Source organism: Melospiza georgiana, chromosome 6 (genome assembly GCF_028018845.1).
Source record: "Melospiza georgiana isolate bMelGeo1 chromosome 6, bMelGeo1.pri, whole genome shotgun sequence".
Classification (NCBI taxonomy): domain Eukaryota; kingdom Metazoa; phylum Chordata; class Aves; order Passeriformes; family Passerellidae; genus Melospiza; species Melospiza georgiana.
Window position 1 is genome coordinate 958,384 of NC_080435.1, and position 18,916 is coordinate 977,299.

The following is an 18,916-nucleotide window of genomic DNA, read 5'->3' on the forward strand; positions in this document are numbered from 1 at the left end:
CTTTGTTTTAAGTCTGCCATAAACTGTAACCCACATATGGGATTTGCTGGATTGAGTTTGTAAGCTTGACTACTGCAACAGGAGTAAATGAACACATTTCTTTAATTCAGGCTCATCTCTGCTGCAGTAGAGATTCCTCAGCTTGGAATTCTTTCCAAACTGGGGGTACATAGTGTGAAAGAAGGCAATATGAGAAAAGAGAGGCTAGGAGTCAGGCAATACTCAAACTGCCATTTGAAAACAGCACTTCTGGCTGGCTTGAGTGTGATATCAAAAGTCCATTTAGTGGCACAGAGTGATCTCTGTGCTATTTACTTGTGAGCATTGTGCCAGCTGTCACGGAAATACTTGTTACCCTGCTAAAAATGCCATGCAACCAATAAATGATAGTAATCACTGGGAGTATTTGTATAAGAAGAAATCTAGGGAACCTGACTACCCAACATGCCATGTCCTTCAGCTCAAAATTTTTGCTAATGCCATACCTGGAAATTATTTTAATTTCTGTTCTGTCTTCACTTATAGTTCAGGTTTTAATTCAATAAAGGGAATGTCCTACAGTTTCTCTAAACTTTAACTTCCATATCTTCGTGATTTAGTTTTGTCCTTTTGCATTCTTCTTATCCTTATATCCCAGCCCTGGGATTTTCACCTTGGCTTTTGTAAGCCACTCTTTACAACCTCAACACAAAATTCTGTGATTTCGTTTCTTTTTTTTTTTAATATTTAGCTAAAATGTGGATTGTCTTTGACAGTTGGTTTTGCCTTTTCTTGAGGGAGAGGGGAAACCATTAGGAAGAATTATATATCAATTGCATAAATACAATTGTCACCTGTGAGTAACTTCCTTCTCTGCTTTTCTTATGTTTAATCTTTAAATAGAAAGAACCTATTTGAATTAATGCAATAGGCACAACTTAGTATTTTTACCTGGCTAGGGACATTGTGTTTGACATGGTCAATTACACTGCAAAGGAACCATGTGTATGACCAAATAGGGACTATATCAAATAATGTATTGGCACAAGTAAACAGTAGAATTAAGGGAGCTAGACAGATCTCAAAAAAAAGGAAGTCTAGCCAGTGTTTATACTATCAAATTAAGGTTAGACCCTGTCATTCTTGTTTTATGCTTTATCACCTCAGCTTCTCCCAAGTTCTTTCATGAGAACATAATCAGCAAATATATTGGAAATTAAGTTTACGAAATCTGATAAATCATAGAATCTATCTTAAATGCTTTCCTTTTGTTTTGATAGTGGAGATAGTTGCATGCAAGAATTTCAGTCTGTGTTTCTTTCATTTCAGGCCTGTTTGTGGAATCAGAGGGAAAACTCTCATAATTAATCTTCCAGGTAGCAAGAAAGGGTCACAGGTAAGAAATGTTCTTACTGATCTGCTAAGAAGGAACTGTGATGAGCACTTCTCCTTGTTTCAAATGGCAGACAGTGTCCACTATAAGAAATTTCACGAAAGTGAATGGAAATGCATGTTCATGTAAAGTTACCACACGGTCACTCTGAGCCAAGGACCATCCCACTCCACTCTGACTGAAGGTGGTGTGTGACCAGGACAACTTCACATGGAGTGCAAGAGAGCAACCTCTTGAGTGGGCAGTGAAGAGTCTGATGATCTCTTACCCTTTCCCTTTTTTCTCTAATTAGCTGCACCTTGTCTCTGGGTTGTTTCCAGCTTCCAAGAAATCATTCACTTTTATACAGAACAGGAATGCATAGTATATGGTAGAACTTGCTGGAGCATTTGTGGTTTTGATCAGCAAGAGGGAAGAGAGGGAAATAATGTTTGAGAATGTTTTTAATCTTTTCTATATGGGTATATCAGACTTTTCACCCTTTATAAAGTTTGTTTTCTTCCTGCATTTTTCCATTTGGATGGAGAAGTTAGAATTTTTGTCTTTATCCATGCTTTCTGTCTGACTCTATACCTGAGAGGAAGAGTATTAAACTCCAGCAGGGATTTGTGCGTGTTAGTAAGACTAGATCTTTCACTAATTTCTTTGTAGTTGGCTGCTAGAAAAACAATCTTCTCCACAGAAATACTGCTGAGCTGAGTAGTGATCTGTACAACCTGATACAAGACTGCTGAGGAAGGTCCCCCATCCGTCACAAGAATCTGTTTCTTCCATACTCAGACTACATCTGGCCTTGTTAATAAATGTCTTTACCTCTGGCCTCTGAGAAATGTGTTCCTGGTACACAACTGATGAACCTGTGGTACCCAGGCTCGGGGCAGACAGCACTGATGTGTTTAGCAGCAGCTCTGAAGTCCCTGTTTCTTAGACTTCTGTCTGGAGATACAAAAGCAACATTTGTGTGGGCTGTCACCTGGAAGTTGCAGAGGAGATGTTTTGGATGCTGTGGTCTTAAGCAGCCACCATAGGTTTTCAGATGCACTGTGGATGTGTTTCAGTTCAAGGGCTCCGTGTGAGCCCTCCTATGATTCTACCATTCCTTACAGCATTTCTGGAAATCCCGTGAGACAGTGGCTTAAAGAAAATTTGAAAGCCTTCAAAAGACACAAGATGCATTGGAGGATGATGGGGTGGGAGTATACCTTCCTGAAATTCAGCCAGTTACACATGAGAAATCATATGTATGTACCTGTATTTAACATAGCAATGGCCCCCCATTTTAAAGAAGTAAGAAGGTTATTTCACAAGTAAATACTTCTTTTGCTGAATTAGGAGAGAGATGAAATAGCCTACACTCTCTAATAGTTTTTATTGTGTTCAGGAGCACTCCTAACCCACAGAAGCAATTGTCATTGTCCTGAGGCAATCAGACTTTAAAGATAGGTAAATTGCAGAAAGTGAATGAAAGAAAGAAATGAAAAAAACATTAATAAGTATTTTAAGAGTATTTTGATATAGAGTTAAGTAATAAAAAAGGTAATTCTACTGGAAAAAAGTCCTATGATTTCATCATACAAGCAAGCTTCTAATAAACTGATTTTTATTTGTTCCTGTCATGATGATGATCTGTCCTGTCATTTTAGTATGAGATTTCTTTTAGTATGAGACCTCTGTAAAGTCTCAGATTTGAGCAAAGACTTTCAAGATGAAGAGTGGAGAAAATGGGCCAATAAAAGACTGGATCCCAAGAACCAAAAAGGACAGATTGTCACCAGGAATTTCCCTCATTTTTCTCTTTTACCAGTTGTTAATTTCCTTTCCATTGTATAAATAGGATCATATGAGAAGCTTATATAAAGCTATGAATTTGCAGCAGTATACATATTTCTTTAATGAAATATTAATGGAAAATGACAGCAGTGTAAATGCTTCACCTCAAAAATGGACTGCATGCCAAACATGCAGTTTTCACCAGAGAACATTTGTGTGGAATATACCATTGAATCCAGATCTGCAGAAATCTTCCATTTTTGTGGGGATTTTTGGCTTGTTTTTAGTCTTGCAAAATATAGTTAAAGTTATGGAAGAGGGAAAAGTGTGAAATGACCAGATGTTTATTAAGTCTTTGAGATTTTATAATTGTAATAACAGTTGCCTAAAACAATGAGTTTCATGTGTAACATGAGCTTTTGGAGGACTTGCTGGGAATCTGGGCATTAACACTGAAGCCAGCAAGGCTTTATTTCACTGCTGGAGTGGGGAACATGCTTCTCTGAGTAGTCAATTATTACAGTTATTGGTCAGGTCAGAAATGGTTCTTTTTCTCACTTACTTGAGATCTGCTTCTTTGCTGAAGTAATGATGGTTGTATGCTTCATTATTTTAAACCATTTTAAAATTAATACTGGGAAGGCACAATAACTCTGCAGTTTGCAGTTACATTATAAGTCGTAATCTTTATTATATTTACAAATATGTTTTAATGTACATTGATTATATACAGCATTTGTGCTCATCTGGTTTACTCCAGCTGTTTGCACTACCAACTTGAATGTTTAAAGAATTTATAAATCTATGCGGTAGTCTGACTTGTCATTCATTACTCATAAAGAAGCAACTGAAAGATGTGCTCTTGTTTAGAAGCTTTGCAATGCTTGTGAGTTGTGTTTTACTAACAAAGTGGGATATATAAATTCCAGTAATTTCTGATGGATTCTTTGCTTGTTATTTTGTTTACATTATTTTTATTTATTGAAAATATTTATTTCATTATCAATTTATGAACTTATTATTATTACTTATTTTCTGGATAATCTAAAATATCAGAATACATTTTTTTTTTTAATTTTCCTATGCTTGAAACATAACTGAAGGGCAACAAAAGGAGTATTGCCAGCTTTCTCTGCCAACCTGTGTGTTCCTGACTGCATTGCCATGGCAATTATTTCTTGTGACCCTGGTATCATTTTGCAATATTTAAATGTTTGTATGCAGTCTCCTCAAATGACATAAGAAAGCTTTCTTGCAGTGCCTGGCAGAGGAATGAGACAATAGTCACAAAATGAATGAGGTAGCTTCCAGGTGAAAAAGAAAAGAAATGGAAAAGCAAAACAAAACTGAAAAAAACCCCAAACACTTTGAGGGTAATTAAGCACTAAAGCACGTTGTCGACAAGGGTTGTGGAGTCTCTGTTGTTGGATTGTTTTTCAAGACTTTGCTGAATAAGCCTTAGGAAGCCTGAGTTTCATCCTGACCCTGCTCAGAGCAGGCAGCTGCAGCACATCCCGTCCCGAGTTGCTGCTTTGATCTGGTGGAGCACCAGGGTATTTCAGCAGCACAGGCAGCTGTGCATGGTACTGATGTGTGTGCCCATTATGGAGCAAGAGCAACTGCACAGCACCTGCAGTTTCGCTTTCTCCACCCATATAAAATAAACGTTCTAATTGCTTGTAAGATTATAGAACAAGGAGAGATTTAAAAAATAGCTTGTTTATGAATTTTTTTGTTTTTTTAGTTACATGGCATTACAATGACGTCAGTGTAGTTTGTCATTCTTCCAGTATGTAAAATAGGTCCATGAATAAAAAAAAGATATAATTATATAAAAGTATAATTATGAAAACCCTTATGAATTGTTCTCTAATTGCAAGAGAGCATAATAGGAAGGATTTGAAACTAATATCCCTGCAGGGATATAGTTAATGTTTTTATTCTGTATTTTTGTAGCATTCTGCCAGTTGCTGTGAACTGTTTTCTGTATTACATATTCACAGAAATGTAACTCTTGTTTTCAGTATTAGCTCATTGCAATAGCCCTGTTGTTCAATTTACTGTATTTGCATGAAAAAAAGCAAAAATTTATAGAATAGTCACCAGATCTGTTTCTGAGTTCATTTTTCTTTTAAGAGCAGTTGCATAAGGACATGGTGGGTTTTATTTCTGATCACGTGAAAAGATGCGCTTAAATCCCAAATATATTGAAAGAGTGAACTCGTGTTTGCGGGTGCAGGTAGCTTTTCACGGTGGTTTCTCTTCTCGTTCTGCGCAGGAATGCTTTCAGTTCATACTGCCAGCCCTACCTCACGCCATTGATCTTTTGCGCGATGCCATTGTAAAAGTGAAGGAGGTACACGATGAGCTTGAAGATCTACCTTCACCACCACCTCCCCTTTCTCCTCCTCCAACCACCAGCCCTCACAAGCAGACAGAAGACAAAGGAGTGCAGTGTGAGGAAGAGGAGGAAGAGAAGAAGGATAGCGGAGTTGCCTCAACAGAGGACAGTTCTTCCTCACATATAACAGCAGCAGCCATTGCAGCTAAGGTGAGTCTGGCTCCTCTCCTCAGGAGACCCTTCAGTTTCTGTCTCAGGCACTTCCCACCACCCTTCATTTGCATGTTATGACTCTACATTTATGTCTTCGCCTCAAACAGATTTATTTCAGGTACATTTTGTAGAAGTAGAGCTTCATAAAAATATATGAATTCTGTTTTGGTAGGTGATTTCAAATTCCAGTGGGAGAAATATCATTTATTATCTCGGTGTTAACATATGTTTTATAATACCATTCTGATGTGACAGACTGGTTTTAGTGGCTTTTTATAATTCAAAGTATTCACACGCCTGAACATGCAAAGTCCAGTAGGCGGCATGTTAAGGAATCACAACAAAACTTTGCAAGCCATAATATCTAATTTGAAATTAAAATTTTAGTTTCTGGAAACTGGTAAAAGTATGACAGACAGGTAATAATTTAAGTAGGAAACTCTCCTGATTACTGTATTCCAATGTGCATGTCTGCATAAAAGATGTGAAATTCTGCCAACAAACTAAATATCATAAAGTCTTTATAGCCTTGCTTTAACCAATAATCATAGATCAGCATTACTCAAACTAAAATAACAAATTGGAGACTGCAAAAGAAGAAAAAAAAATAATTTGAAATTTGTAAATAATTTGTAAATAATTCGAATTCAAATTTTAAATAACTTCCCAAGAATTTTTGTACTATTTGAACAATATATGAATATTTACCTCAGTATTATGGATTCAGTTTTTGAATGGAAAGATAATGTATCCCTGTGTGTTTGGAAACAGTATTTTCCAAACTGCGTTATTCCATATCTACTCCAAACGTTGTGGTTTTAATTCCTATTATGAGAATTGAAAGTCTAAGTAACTCAAAATTATATTAAACAATTTCTAAACCAAAGCAGCAACATTCTAACTCCAGAAATGTGAATTCAGGTCTGAGACATCTTGACATTTCTAAGACAGCTGCAGCTGGAGATCATCTCCCAATATACAGAAAATCCTGATTACATATGTCTTTGCAGGGATGAATTAAGGTAATTATCTTTTGCAAGTATCAGTTTTTATTATGCAAATTTTAAATTGTTTAATTTCTTTTTATGCAGGCAAAGATAAATAATATATGCCATTTTTAAAGGCAGGAAATAACCTGAGATTTCAACTGGCTGTGTTCTTATGAGCTTGGCATTTTGATATCACAGTTGTTTTCACCTCATTCATTTTTGGTCATTTGCTTGTGCAGTTTCATGTTTTCCTGTCACTGTATTCATGGCTGTTATGTGTTGTGCATTAGAAGCATCCATCCCATCCCAGTCCGGCTGTTATCATGGCTAAAGGTCAACAGCCCATCCCTGGTCTCATCAGTTATTGCCATCACACAGCAGGCAGTGCAGGAGAACTGGTAAGAGACACTTCCAAGAGGCTTTTGCACTAACACTGACTAAAAATGCTCTGCCTGCCTCCTAGTCTATGTATGCACAGACAATGCTATTTATTTCTTCTAACAAAGACACATCAGTGCTATCTTTGAGAGCCCATGTTACAGAAAATACCTGTTTAAGATAAAGGGCTAAACAAGGTAAAGGTCATGTGTGTTGTCACTTTGAATAATTTATCTGCTGAGATATAATAATTGCTATAAAGCCTATGTTTCTCATTAGTCACTGGTTTTATCATCTAATATACTCAATAATTGAATATAATTAAAATAATCTCCTAAAATTACTGCTTTAGAGCTATGAAATGATACCTTTTTTCCTCTTTGTCTTGTTTTGCTGCTTTTCTCTCAGTTTTTTTCTCAACATAATACAGCATTTGCACTGGGTGTTCATAGTTTGCTTTCATGACTTACAGTTTCTGTCTCATATTTGCTTCCTGTGTAGAAGTAGAATTTCTCAAAAACAGAAGACTCTGGGAGTCAGGAAGCAATGGACTTGTTATAAATTACTAGGTTTTGGTGAATAGTAGAAAACTATTCCAATGAATGGTAATAAAGGACCTGTTCCCTTCGGCAAATAGTAATTTAAACCATCAATCAAATAGCCTAATGCCTCTGTATTTAAAACATGCTTCTGTGTCCCTTGAAAATTCACTTAGGAAATGGTGAAAACTTTAAAGTTCACACACCTGATGATAAAGCTATATAGTACATATACATGGTTGGGTGGTTGTTTTGTTGTTGTTTTTTGGTGAGGTTTTTTTTTGAGTTGAGGTCACTAAACTAGAATTTGCACCAAATTACTCAGTACCAATAGAACAGTTAATTTAGCCTCTAGGAAGAACACTGTTAAACTGTCATACATGTTTCTGTGTTCTTTTGCAGATGACTCTTGAGCTATTGTTTTATGCATTATATAATCCAAATCAGATCTTCAAATTCAAAGCAGAAAGTGGTTATTTTTTCGACAGGTTATTGGGGTTTTTAAGCTGTACTTTCTGTTTGTCTTTAAGGCATTTTTTCTCTTGTATAAAAGTCATAGTAATTGCCATCTAGAGAGCGTTTTCTCACCTCACCATCATTGTCAATCTTTGTTTCAGCTCTGAGCAAAAGAGAACAAAGAACTCATACATTTTCCATTTTCTTATCAATGATCTTGTCAAAGTTCTCTAATATGAAGACAGAAATATTTAAACCAAAATAAAAGTACACCAGAGAAAGGCCAGGTCAGATGAAAATTGTACAAGCCATGACTGATGGATATGGTGAATATCTTTCTCCATCACTTTCATCCATTTCTCTTTACTTTCTGTCTTTGTCAGTATGTTGCAATAGGTTTTCCACTCCAGCTAGTACAAACAGAAACTATTTTCACTAAGAGCTAAGAATTTCACTGTACTCCGTTTAAAGTTTTTTTACTGCTCTGTATTCAGTTTATTTGAAAATGAAAAATTAATAAAAATATTAGGGAGACAAATCATAAATCCTCAGTGTGCCTTAGTGAAAGTTAAAAAAAACAGTCTGTCCAAAATACAGTAACGTTCCGGCCCTTCTTTATTCCAGGTTTCTGTGACACACAGAAATTTCTCAGGGGTTTATTAACTCTTTAACAGAGTTAACAAGAAGTTCACTTGATTAGAGGATTATATTGCCTAAATTTAATTTTTTAATATTAAAATTCAAAAACTCTCTAAATGTAGGTGAGAAAAATGAGAAATTCCCCATGTCACATTATTTTTTTTGTATGTTTTTGTTAATGGAATAGACATGCTTGTAGATTCACAAAATTCAGCAGGTTGTAGTGGTTCAAAGAGAATGTTAGTGCTAATTTATCTAGCAATTCAGCACATTCATATTAGAAAAAGAGCAAAATTTGAACTCTGTGACCTAACTTTATACTCTCAGTGAGAAATTTTTCTCTACAATCTAGATAGGTTTATATATTAATTATTTTCTGGTAATTACATTTTATTTAAAGGTAGTGATTTGGAAATAATTCTTACTGAAATTAAGTGCCTGTGATCATCTTTTCCCTTAATCTTCAGCTTCTTTTCTGATTAATATCATGGCTGAAATTTTACTTAAATTTTAATTTTCTCACAGGCAAAAATTAGTACTACACATGCAGTTCAGGGCAAACTGGGATTCTATCAGTCACTTTATTGCAGAAGAGGTTATTATTACAAAAAGGTGATGTCAGATAAAATTGTAGAAACAATGATTGCTCAATATGGTGGGAAATAAAAATGTTTCTTGCCTGAAGGGTATGAGTATCTGGTATGAAGTATCTGGTACTCTAGAGCACCCAGAGTAAACCTAGGGAGAAGTGATTCATGATATCATTTCCAAAAGCAATATTGTTATTCATGTTGTGGGGTCTTGGAGTACACAAAAGGGGTAATGGACCCCTACACAATCATATCAAGATGCATGCAGTTTTTTATCAAAGGAGAGCAGTTAAAAGGTATCTTATTTGAAGACTTGAAGCTGTTCTTTCTTTCATTTTTTTATTTTATGCCCTTTGAAAGTGTGGTTTTTGCTGTATTTTCCTTAGCCATAGACATTACAAAGAAGCATTGAAAGTTGTAGGGAGTATCTATGCCAGTATAAAACTTGGGGACTGTCAGCTGCTTTTGGGCTTTAATGAATTTAAGATGGGATTTCAGGAGAAAAAGTAAACAGAAAGGAAATCATGCTTCTATTACAAACCATTTGAGCATTTGGAATATCATTTACCTCTAAGATACATCTCTGAGATGTGATTTGCAAATCAGAATACTCCATGTAGAGGCCGGTTAGGCTCTGTTTCTGAAGAGGAAGATATCCCCAGCATAGCTGTCCACATTGAAAAGAAACTCTGCTGACTTCAGAATTTACAGTGGACATTGCAGCATCAGGTGCTTAGCCTTGAAAGATCCTCTGAGGAGAGCTGACAGAAACTGACTGGCAAAAAACAGTCTAGGAACATGGTAGAGCAGAAAGGAGGCAGTTCATGGAATAAAGACTATTTACTCAATGCATGACATTTCTTGTGAAAAGTTTTCTCATTGCATGACATATCTTTAGAGGGCTTCAGTAAATTTCTAGCAAATGGTTTTCTTTTCAGAGTATTTCCCCCTGGTTAGTGGATGGAAAGTCTGCCTCCCTTCATGCCGTGGTAGAAATCATTGTTGGGTTTTAAACAAAGATTTAAGAGGAAACCATTGTTTTCTTATTCTTTCTTGTTGTAGTATGTTTGATTCATAGTTTTTTCAGAACTAGTATGTTCTGTGCTACTTCAATTAGAATGTGACCTTATATATTTCTTAGGCGTTTGTTACTGAAATTAGGAAAGTATGCCCTTAACCACTGCCAAGCACTGAGTATGAGGAGGTGTGCAACCTGAGGAGTGGGCTATTCCTGTGTTTTTGAGGCAAGGTCTTGAGTTTCACGTACAGTATATTTTTTGCTATTAATTCCGCCTCTCTTCTTTTCAAGATTCCAGATTCCATCATCTCTCGTGGTGTTCAGGTTCTCCCACGTGATACAGCCTCCCTCAGTACTACTCCTTCAGAATCCCCTCGTGCCCAAGCCACCTCTCGCCTCTCCACTGCATCCTGCCCAACACCAAAAGTAAGTACATTTATGCCTTGCAAGCTCCGTGCTCAGCCCTGTAATCTATCAGATTAATGTCTTGCCTCTGCTGAACAAGGTTGGTTCGCATGCAAGGGCTGTGTCATTCTGTAGGACAGATAAATGCAGGACAGTGTAGCTCGTTCCACGTGTACTGGTGCACAGTTCAACCTGTGGGTCCACCAACACCTTGTGGTTACTGAAGTTTCATGTTCTCTTGCAATACCCATAATGAATATGAAATGTTAGCACCTTGAATGTATTTAGCGTCCTTCAGTATCCCCAGGAACATAGATAATCCTGCCACTGAGAAACAACATTAAGCAAACAGTATTTTATTTAAAAAATATATATGTGCAAATTTCTAGCCTGGGCTGGGGCAGATCTGTGCCCCACTTTATTATTGTTCAGTTTAAGACTTTCAAACCAACCGGCTTTGCTCAAACTTAGATATTTGCTGCCTGACATTTGGAAACAAAAAAACAGCCAAAATTTAATAGAAAGAAAGTTTTAATGCCAACCTTGTGGGATTATTATTCAGTTCTTAGTGATTAGACTATACTATTTAATCACTGAGGTGAACTCTATATGTTTACTTTTTATCAGGCTTTAAATAGCATACATCAAAAGCTAAGCAAATTGACCAGTGGCAAGGCCTGTAATGTTTACCTTCAGCAGAATTCCTTTCAGCAGAAGAAAACTGTCTAAATTTTCTTTGTGTGTTCACATCACAGAGATCTTTCTGTGGCACCAGATGCTGACATAATAATAAACCAGTAGCAGATGGCAAATAATAACATTCTTCCTTATCTAACTCATGATCCTTGAAGCTTATTCTGCTTGCTAAAATGATTACCAGCATCTGCTAGTTCTTCTCTCCTACTGTCTCATTCTTTTCTGTCAGCAAACAAGATTTATGGGCAACCACCCATAGAAATATTTTGGTTTAACCTATGGGATTGTTTCATGCAGTACTTACCTTCACTGTAATAGAATCAAAATTATTCTGATGGACAGCAAACTTGAGCTTCATTATATAGTCTGCTTTTCTTAGAGATTATTCAGCAAATTCTAACTGTAAGCATCTCCTTCCCTTTTTTTCCTAAAAAATTGTATATTGTCTGATAGCTTCAAAATAAAAACATGGAGCTTTTTACATTACAATGCTCAGAGCAGAAGAGCAAGACAAAACAGAGAAGCTGCACTGAGCCCTATGCCCATTGATAAAACAAAATTGTCCAAAGAAAACCAAAGGTGGGCGAGTAACAGGCATAAGTAGGAGACAGCTCTGCTGAAAATAGCTCTAGATGATACCTATATATTTTCAGGAAGTTTGTCACAATGGGAAGGAGTAAAGCCTATCTGCTCTGAAGCAGAATCCAGTCCTCTAAACTCTCTTGATAGATTCAGAGATTATAGAAGGAATGTACTGGAAGTTTGAAAAAGATTGAAAATCTGAAACTGTGTCTGGGCAGTTAGTGGAGGTGAGCTCATTTTATAATTAGATCATGCTTTGGTATTTCATGTTGAGACCTGCTTTTCACATATGACTGCAAAATCAGGTTTTGTTCAAAATGTGTGAGACCACACCACTTTTATAACAGGAATTGCCATGCAACAGCTAGCTAGATGATATTTTCTGTGGTGTATTTGATGGTGGTTTGTTACAAGCCGATATAGGGGAAAATTTAAAAAAACATGCTGGAAAATAAACTTGACAGAAGATGGCATCTGGTTCTATTACTTAGGGGTTGGATTTTGCACATAAGCTTCTTTACCACTTAGACAGTTCTTGGTTCACTTTATATATTACTTTCAAAAAACAAAGAAACTACTCATTATATTTTCGTTCAGTCATTTACAGTATCCTCAAGTTTCCAAACATCATCTGAATTTATCAAGAAATGTGGTTCATTCAGATTCTTCAAGATTATCAATGTGTCTAAATGTCTTCAGTTGTTCTGTTTTTCCTTTTGGATCCTGGCTTTCTAATAATGCAATATGAATTAAATTTATACTGGCCTCTTCCCCACACAGTAATGAGAATAAAAATAAATAGAATTCAGCATCCAGGTGATGTTCTGAGGTTATTTATTTTGTTTCTTTAATCTGTGTGTATCTTTTCAATATGCTCATTTGCTGGTTTAGGAACTCATTTCAGAGCTCCAAAACATGCATATATGACATGAAACAAAGAAAAGGAAGTGTCAGGGAAAAAAAATTAGTTCTTTGATTATGCTTATTTTTGGTCTAGCCACAGAGCAAGTGGCACTATATTTCTTTGTCAACTGCATATTCCAGTTTCTTTTGTTGTACTGTTTTCTTGTTGCTTTTTTTTTTGTCCTAAGTGTACATGAACCCTTACATCTCTCTTACTGAATTTGCTGAATAACACAAAGCTCTGTGTGTCTCAGGAAAAAAAAAAAACTCAAGCTTCTGCAATGACGGGAGCACCTCTGTTAAATGAATGTAAGTAGCAGGTTACTAATGCATGAGGATATTGAAGAAAAGGTATGGGAGAACAGGTTACTAATGCTCCTGATTACTAATGCACATTTTCATTATCATATTTTGGAAAACCTAATGCTGTTTATGTATGCAAGCAGATCATGTAGACAAAATGCAACATTTAATTGCAAATTTGCTTTACTGTTTACAACCTATCATCCACGTTTTCTGAAAATCTCTGTTTCAAACAAAGTACTAAATGATAAATATTGAGTTGGAACCTGGATGTTTCAATCAGTTTTCATAAATGTCATTTCCTGTTAAAAGAACTCATTATATTTCTTGGTAGGTAGGAACTTTTTAAGACAAATTGCCATTGGGACTACTCTATGTAAGTGATTAGGTACATCCCCAAGACTAAGCAAACCAGCTTTTGTTAGCTTTTAATAAATTTCTGTAGAACACCTTTCTTGTTCTCTATAACTGTGTTTGAGTTTCAAAGAACATCGACCACTGCACAAAGAGCATTTAAACCACATTTGTAGTAGATGGATTCACATATAGAGGCAATCAGGTTTTACTCAGAGGAAAACTGCACTAACAGTCCTCCCTTTTCAATCATTCAACCATAAAGTTTATAGTGATTGTGACATTTTTATCTTGTTCAATACAGTTTTGATTGTTTAAAAGTGTCACGGCTTTCTTAACATGATTGGATGAATTTGCTGAATACTCACAGAAGCTTAGGATGACACAGTGTGGTTTACAAGTTTTTCTTGTCATTCCAGAAGCCGCTCAGATTATAAGATATCACTATGTTTTTGTCTGTGTTTGGGTTTAGCATTTTCATTAGGTAAAATGCAATGTTCTTTTCAGACACAAAAGCAGTAGGGATACCTAGGGTAAAATACTTTTAGAAATACGGAGAATTTTTTTTATATTTGCATTACTGTTGATTCTTGGGGGTTTTTTTAGCTTACAGTATAAAACCTTTGATCCATAAATTCACATAACTCAAAAGAATATATCCAGAATAAATGACTGAGTCATTATTTCAAACTTTGAATTTTGTTCTACTCCTAGGGGGTTCATATGAGCATAAAAGAAAATTGCAGTTTTCAAGTTGAAGTCTTCACTTCTCCCATACATATATGATATAATCAGTACTTAATTTTTGGCAATGTTGCATGTCAAAGTCAAAGGAAGTAGATTTAGAAGACCAAGGACAGGTTTTTAATTATCACCAGGAATTCATTTCAGTGACAAGAGATGTTCAAAGTATTTCACTTTGCAAGATCATCAGTCTCACTGATGTTCAGCTCTTTCACTTCAAGGTGCAAAGTTTCTTCCAGTGTTATCTTTGATCATAAAGGATCCTAAGGAACTTGTTATAGTACTTCTAAGATGAGAGTGTGGGGTTTTTTTCCATCTTGCTGCTTCATTCCCTTCACTCCTTACATTTTACTGAAGAGAAAGTCTCTCTCTACTTTACTTGCTTGTTTCCTGTCCCTTTCCTAGCTATCCATTGTTTAGTTACACTGAACCAGACAAAACCCTCAGTAGTAAGTTAGATCCTTACATATTTGTAGTTGAAATAGATAACTTTTAATTCCTGTGTAATAAAAGTCTATAGGCTCTATTTTACAGCTAAAATGAGAAAGCAAAGCTACTTTTCGGAATTTTTTCAAGTCTTACAAAACAGTCATCTCACCTATCCACTGCTCCGTCCATTATCACCTTCTTTTTAACAGTACATTGAATTCTGCTTAGTTGGTCACTTTCTGTTACTCTGTTTCCTATGAAAAACTATTGTCTTTATCATTCATAAGTAGATATTCACCTAAAGACCTTATATTCCCAATGTAGAAAGAATGACACATGTAATTTATGTAAATGTTCCAGGTGCAGAGAATATCTGAAATGAAATAGCCTAGGAAAAAACTTTAAAGATTTTTGGGAAAAAAAAATGCTGATGAAAGTTGTTTCTGTGACCAAAAAAAACCAAACTGATTTCAGTAATTTCTTACGCTTACTGCTAACAAAAAATTATCTGTCATGATCCACCACTTTAATGTGAAATGTGTCCGTTGACATCCACACAATCAAATGAGTTACAAATTAATGATAAATCTAATTAATATTTATGTTTTCAGTCTATTACTTTTTCAATATAGAATTGCTATGTGAAGTAAGCACATTAGCAGAATGGAGCAGGTGGATATGGCAATAAGTTTTTGTCAATTTTTGTTGTTAGAAATTTTTCAGTAGAGATGTTCAATATTTATCAGTAAAAGAAAAATCATGTTCCTTACCAGAAATTCTTAGCTAATAAAAAGATGCTGGTGAAGGTGTGGTTTAGTAAGCTGTATTGGTATCCACAGTGTAGATATTTTGTGTTCATTTGAGTGCATAACATTTTTTTCTTCTTGAAACTTACTGTTTCTCCTTAAGGTGGTCATCAAAGTGAAATATGGCAAATATGTGAATGTATTTTAAAGTTTGAATGCGTACGCTAAATTTCCAAGCGAATTTTGTTTTGCTTTTATTTTTGAAGTTTGCATAGCTGAAGTTTTTTCTATGTAGGAACTTGTTTGAGTAAATAGCAAGTGCTTTGGCAGGGCTGTTTAGCTGTGATTAGGTTGAAGAGCACAGAAAAGTGCCAAGAATGTTTCAGATTGTTAGGATGATCTACATAGGTGAGATCACACTCCAAGCACTGTTAGGGTTTCTTGCTTTTTCTTTTAAAAATACACACAGATATAGCTAGATACTTGTTCCTGCTAAAACTTCCAATGTTTTCATTGTTATTTCTAGGTTTAATTTCCTCTTAGTTTTTTTCAATGCACAATCCAGGATTACAGAAAATTATGTTTAATAAGAAGAGATGCTATTATAATGTGTATTTGAGTAGAAAGTGGCCCTAGTTGCCTTAGAATGAATCGTGGTTCCTAAGGCACATCAAGAACACTCCTGTGTTCTTCTCAGCACAATGCAGCAGTGATTTTCAGATCAATTACTAATTAAGATACCAGAATATTTTCATATATTCATTACCTTTTACCCCCATTGTTTAAAGTGTATAATCTTGGCAAAACATGTGGATAATGCAGACCTAGCATGTCTTATTTTTTGGTTACAAACCCTGGTAGTTAACAGCATGCTGCAGCTTCAAGAGTGAGACGTTTTAACTAAGGAAGAAGCAATCTGGTTGCTCAGGATATTAAAAATCCCTCAAATACATCATAGTTACTAAAATCCTTTCAAAAATGGAAGATACACTTTGTAGGAAGGTCAAAAACTTCAGGGATAGTCTTCTGGGCATTTTTATTAGTACCAAAATAGACTCATCAACAAGTCAACTCTGGAGAAGACAGACTGGGGTAAACTGCAGGCTGAACATTGGCTTTCAGTAGAATTACCTATTTGTCTTAGCTTTCTTTATTGAATATGTGTGCTTCAAGTAGTACTTTATTTATTTATACCTGGAGTTGGTATTAAATAGTATAGCAGCACCAAAATATAGCTCTCTTCCCTTAGTCATGCTGAGGAACTGTTTATTTTAGAGTAGCTGGGAATTAGCTTCAGATCCAGAACATCCAGAACAATTCTTGCAGTCACAGAATCAGCTACTCTTCAGACTTGTTATAGATTGAATCATACAAAGAAGCTTTAATGTGCAAAATTTCTCTACATTTGTATGTCTTAATTACTAGTTGATGTTTGTTAAGCTACAGAATTTCATTCTTTTCCTGAGTCCAGTGAAAATTTTCAAGCAGGTCAGAACAGGTTACTCAGTCTTTCCCTAGAAATACTTTTTCTTCTCAAATTGTAACAATTCTCTACATGTGTTCCTTCAGAAGAGAACAACCTTTCAATACATCCTGGCTCACATATGCATTGCATGAGTTCTAGTCTCTGTATACTAGCACTGCATCAGATTGTCAGTTCCTCCTTAAAATGTTCTTTTCAATTAACTTTGGGAGCAAGAGTTTTCATTTCTTAGTATGCTGTCTTCCAAGGCCAAATGTGATTTTCAAGTTTTGGTAACTTCAATCTGTCATTTCTTTAAGATAGGGAGAAGATGTGCCTTCTTCTCATATTAGAAGCCTTACTGAGATCTTTTCAGTTCCTATCCAAAACAAATCTCTGGTTTGAATTCTGATGGAACACAAGATGAGGGTTTTAGGGTTTGTTTAATGGTTTGGGTTTCTTTGACCAACAGCTATGTAGTTATGTTTGATTTTATCCAGCATCTTCAGTTAGAAATTACTGTGAATGCACCTCTACAGAATTGTTTTCAGGCTACTTTGTCAGTATTTCTAGTTCTGGTTTTGTCACTGATGCTTATTAAGTTTGTTGGCACCTGATAATCATTTTTATGTCTTGCTGAAGATGGCATCAGAAAAATATTGGCTTCCCTTTTCCATTCAGTCTTTTTTCTTTGGGGCTCTTAGTTCCTATTATATATGTCAACTGACTAAATCTTGTTTCTTCCTGAAAAATGGTTTCAACAGGAAAACTGTGCATCCTATAGGCTGAATTTTCATATAGTCTTATGCCTGTAGGAATTTGGTTTTCTTTTGTTCCTCTTCTTTAGTGTCTTAGTCCATTCATACATTAATCTCATTTAAGTAACAGCTCAGCTTCTGTTCCTTCACTAACTCTTGACATAATAAATAATCCACATCATTTATTGCTGTGTTCTTTTCTGATGAAAAAATCAGCAGTTTTAAAAATGTACCTGTAAGGATAAACAGCAGTCTTCTTGTTGGTCCTTTTTTATTAAACAATTTAATGATGGTGTAGCAAAGTTCAGTGCCAGATGTTATAGGAGAGATAGGTGATGCTATTTTAGAACAAAAAGGGTTTAATTCACCCTTTAATATCTATGTATTCAAAGGCACAAAGATACATGCATTCAGTAGTCTGTCCAGAATCCATATGAGTGTACCCAGCTGGTCAGGATAGCTTGAAATGACAGAGAGGATGTGGAGCACCAGCTATGACCTTCTCTACAACTTCTCTAGCATCCTTCTTATGCCAGTATCCTACAAGTCAGGGTTGGATACATCTTTTATACTCTTTAGAACCTAACAGTAAAGGGGATATTTATTTCTCCATCTGGTTCCACTTCTTGAATATGTTAGATTTTCTTGCCATACTGTGTTCTCCTTATGTAAATGTGCTCTTTATCATTCTGATTTCATCTCAACAGCTCGACTCTGTTTTGGTCTGTAAATTATTTTAGGTTGTCTGATTTTACTGCTTGGGTATCCCCAGAAGCTACCTGAAGTGCTGTGAACTAAATGAACTACCAATCTGCATGCCATCAACATTTTTATGTTCCCTCCACTATGCTTTCTGGTGCTTCCCCATCCATACATCTCCTTCCTTTTGTCTGCCACCCTTGATATATCTGTTAGACATTTGAGGAGGGTTCTTATGCTGGTCTATATTACCTTGCTATTGAAGCAAGCGTGTCACAGTTTGGTATTGTATCATCCTTCTACAGTTTGCATCATCATCATCTGCATTTCATGCACGTGTGCTGGTTTTGGCTGGGGCAGAGATGGTTTGAGGCTACACAGCACTACAGCAAAAGCAAAAGCAGCCACTAAGGAGCACTAGACTAATACACAGGAGCCTGCTGCTTATTAGCTGAACAGAAATAGCAGCTATAAATGCAATCTAGCACATGTCAGTCAAATCTGTCATTATCTCAAATGTTTTGAGCTCC

General features: G+C 35.8%; 1 protein-coding gene across 15 annotated transcripts in view; it reads left to right on the top strand.

Moving 5' to 3' along the window:
* GPHN (gephyrin) overlaps positions 1–18,916 on the top strand; it is a 261,241-nt gene that overhangs the window by 162,399 nt on the left and 79,926 nt on the right. For 14 of the 15 annotated variants that reach the window (XM_058027375.1, XM_058027378.1, XM_058027377.1 and 11 more), the window contains 3 exons: positions 1,309–1,375; positions 5,421–5,693; positions 10,597–10,731. In XM_058027375.1, coding sequence (XP_057883358.1) covers positions 1,309–1,375; positions 5,421–5,693; positions 10,597–10,731 — 475 coding nt within the window. Of the gene's footprint in view, positions 1–1,308; positions 1,376–5,420; positions 5,694–6,975; positions 7,084–10,596; positions 10,732–18,916 lie in introns of all 15 variants that reach the window. The other variant, XM_058027390.1, reaches the window with a different exon arrangement.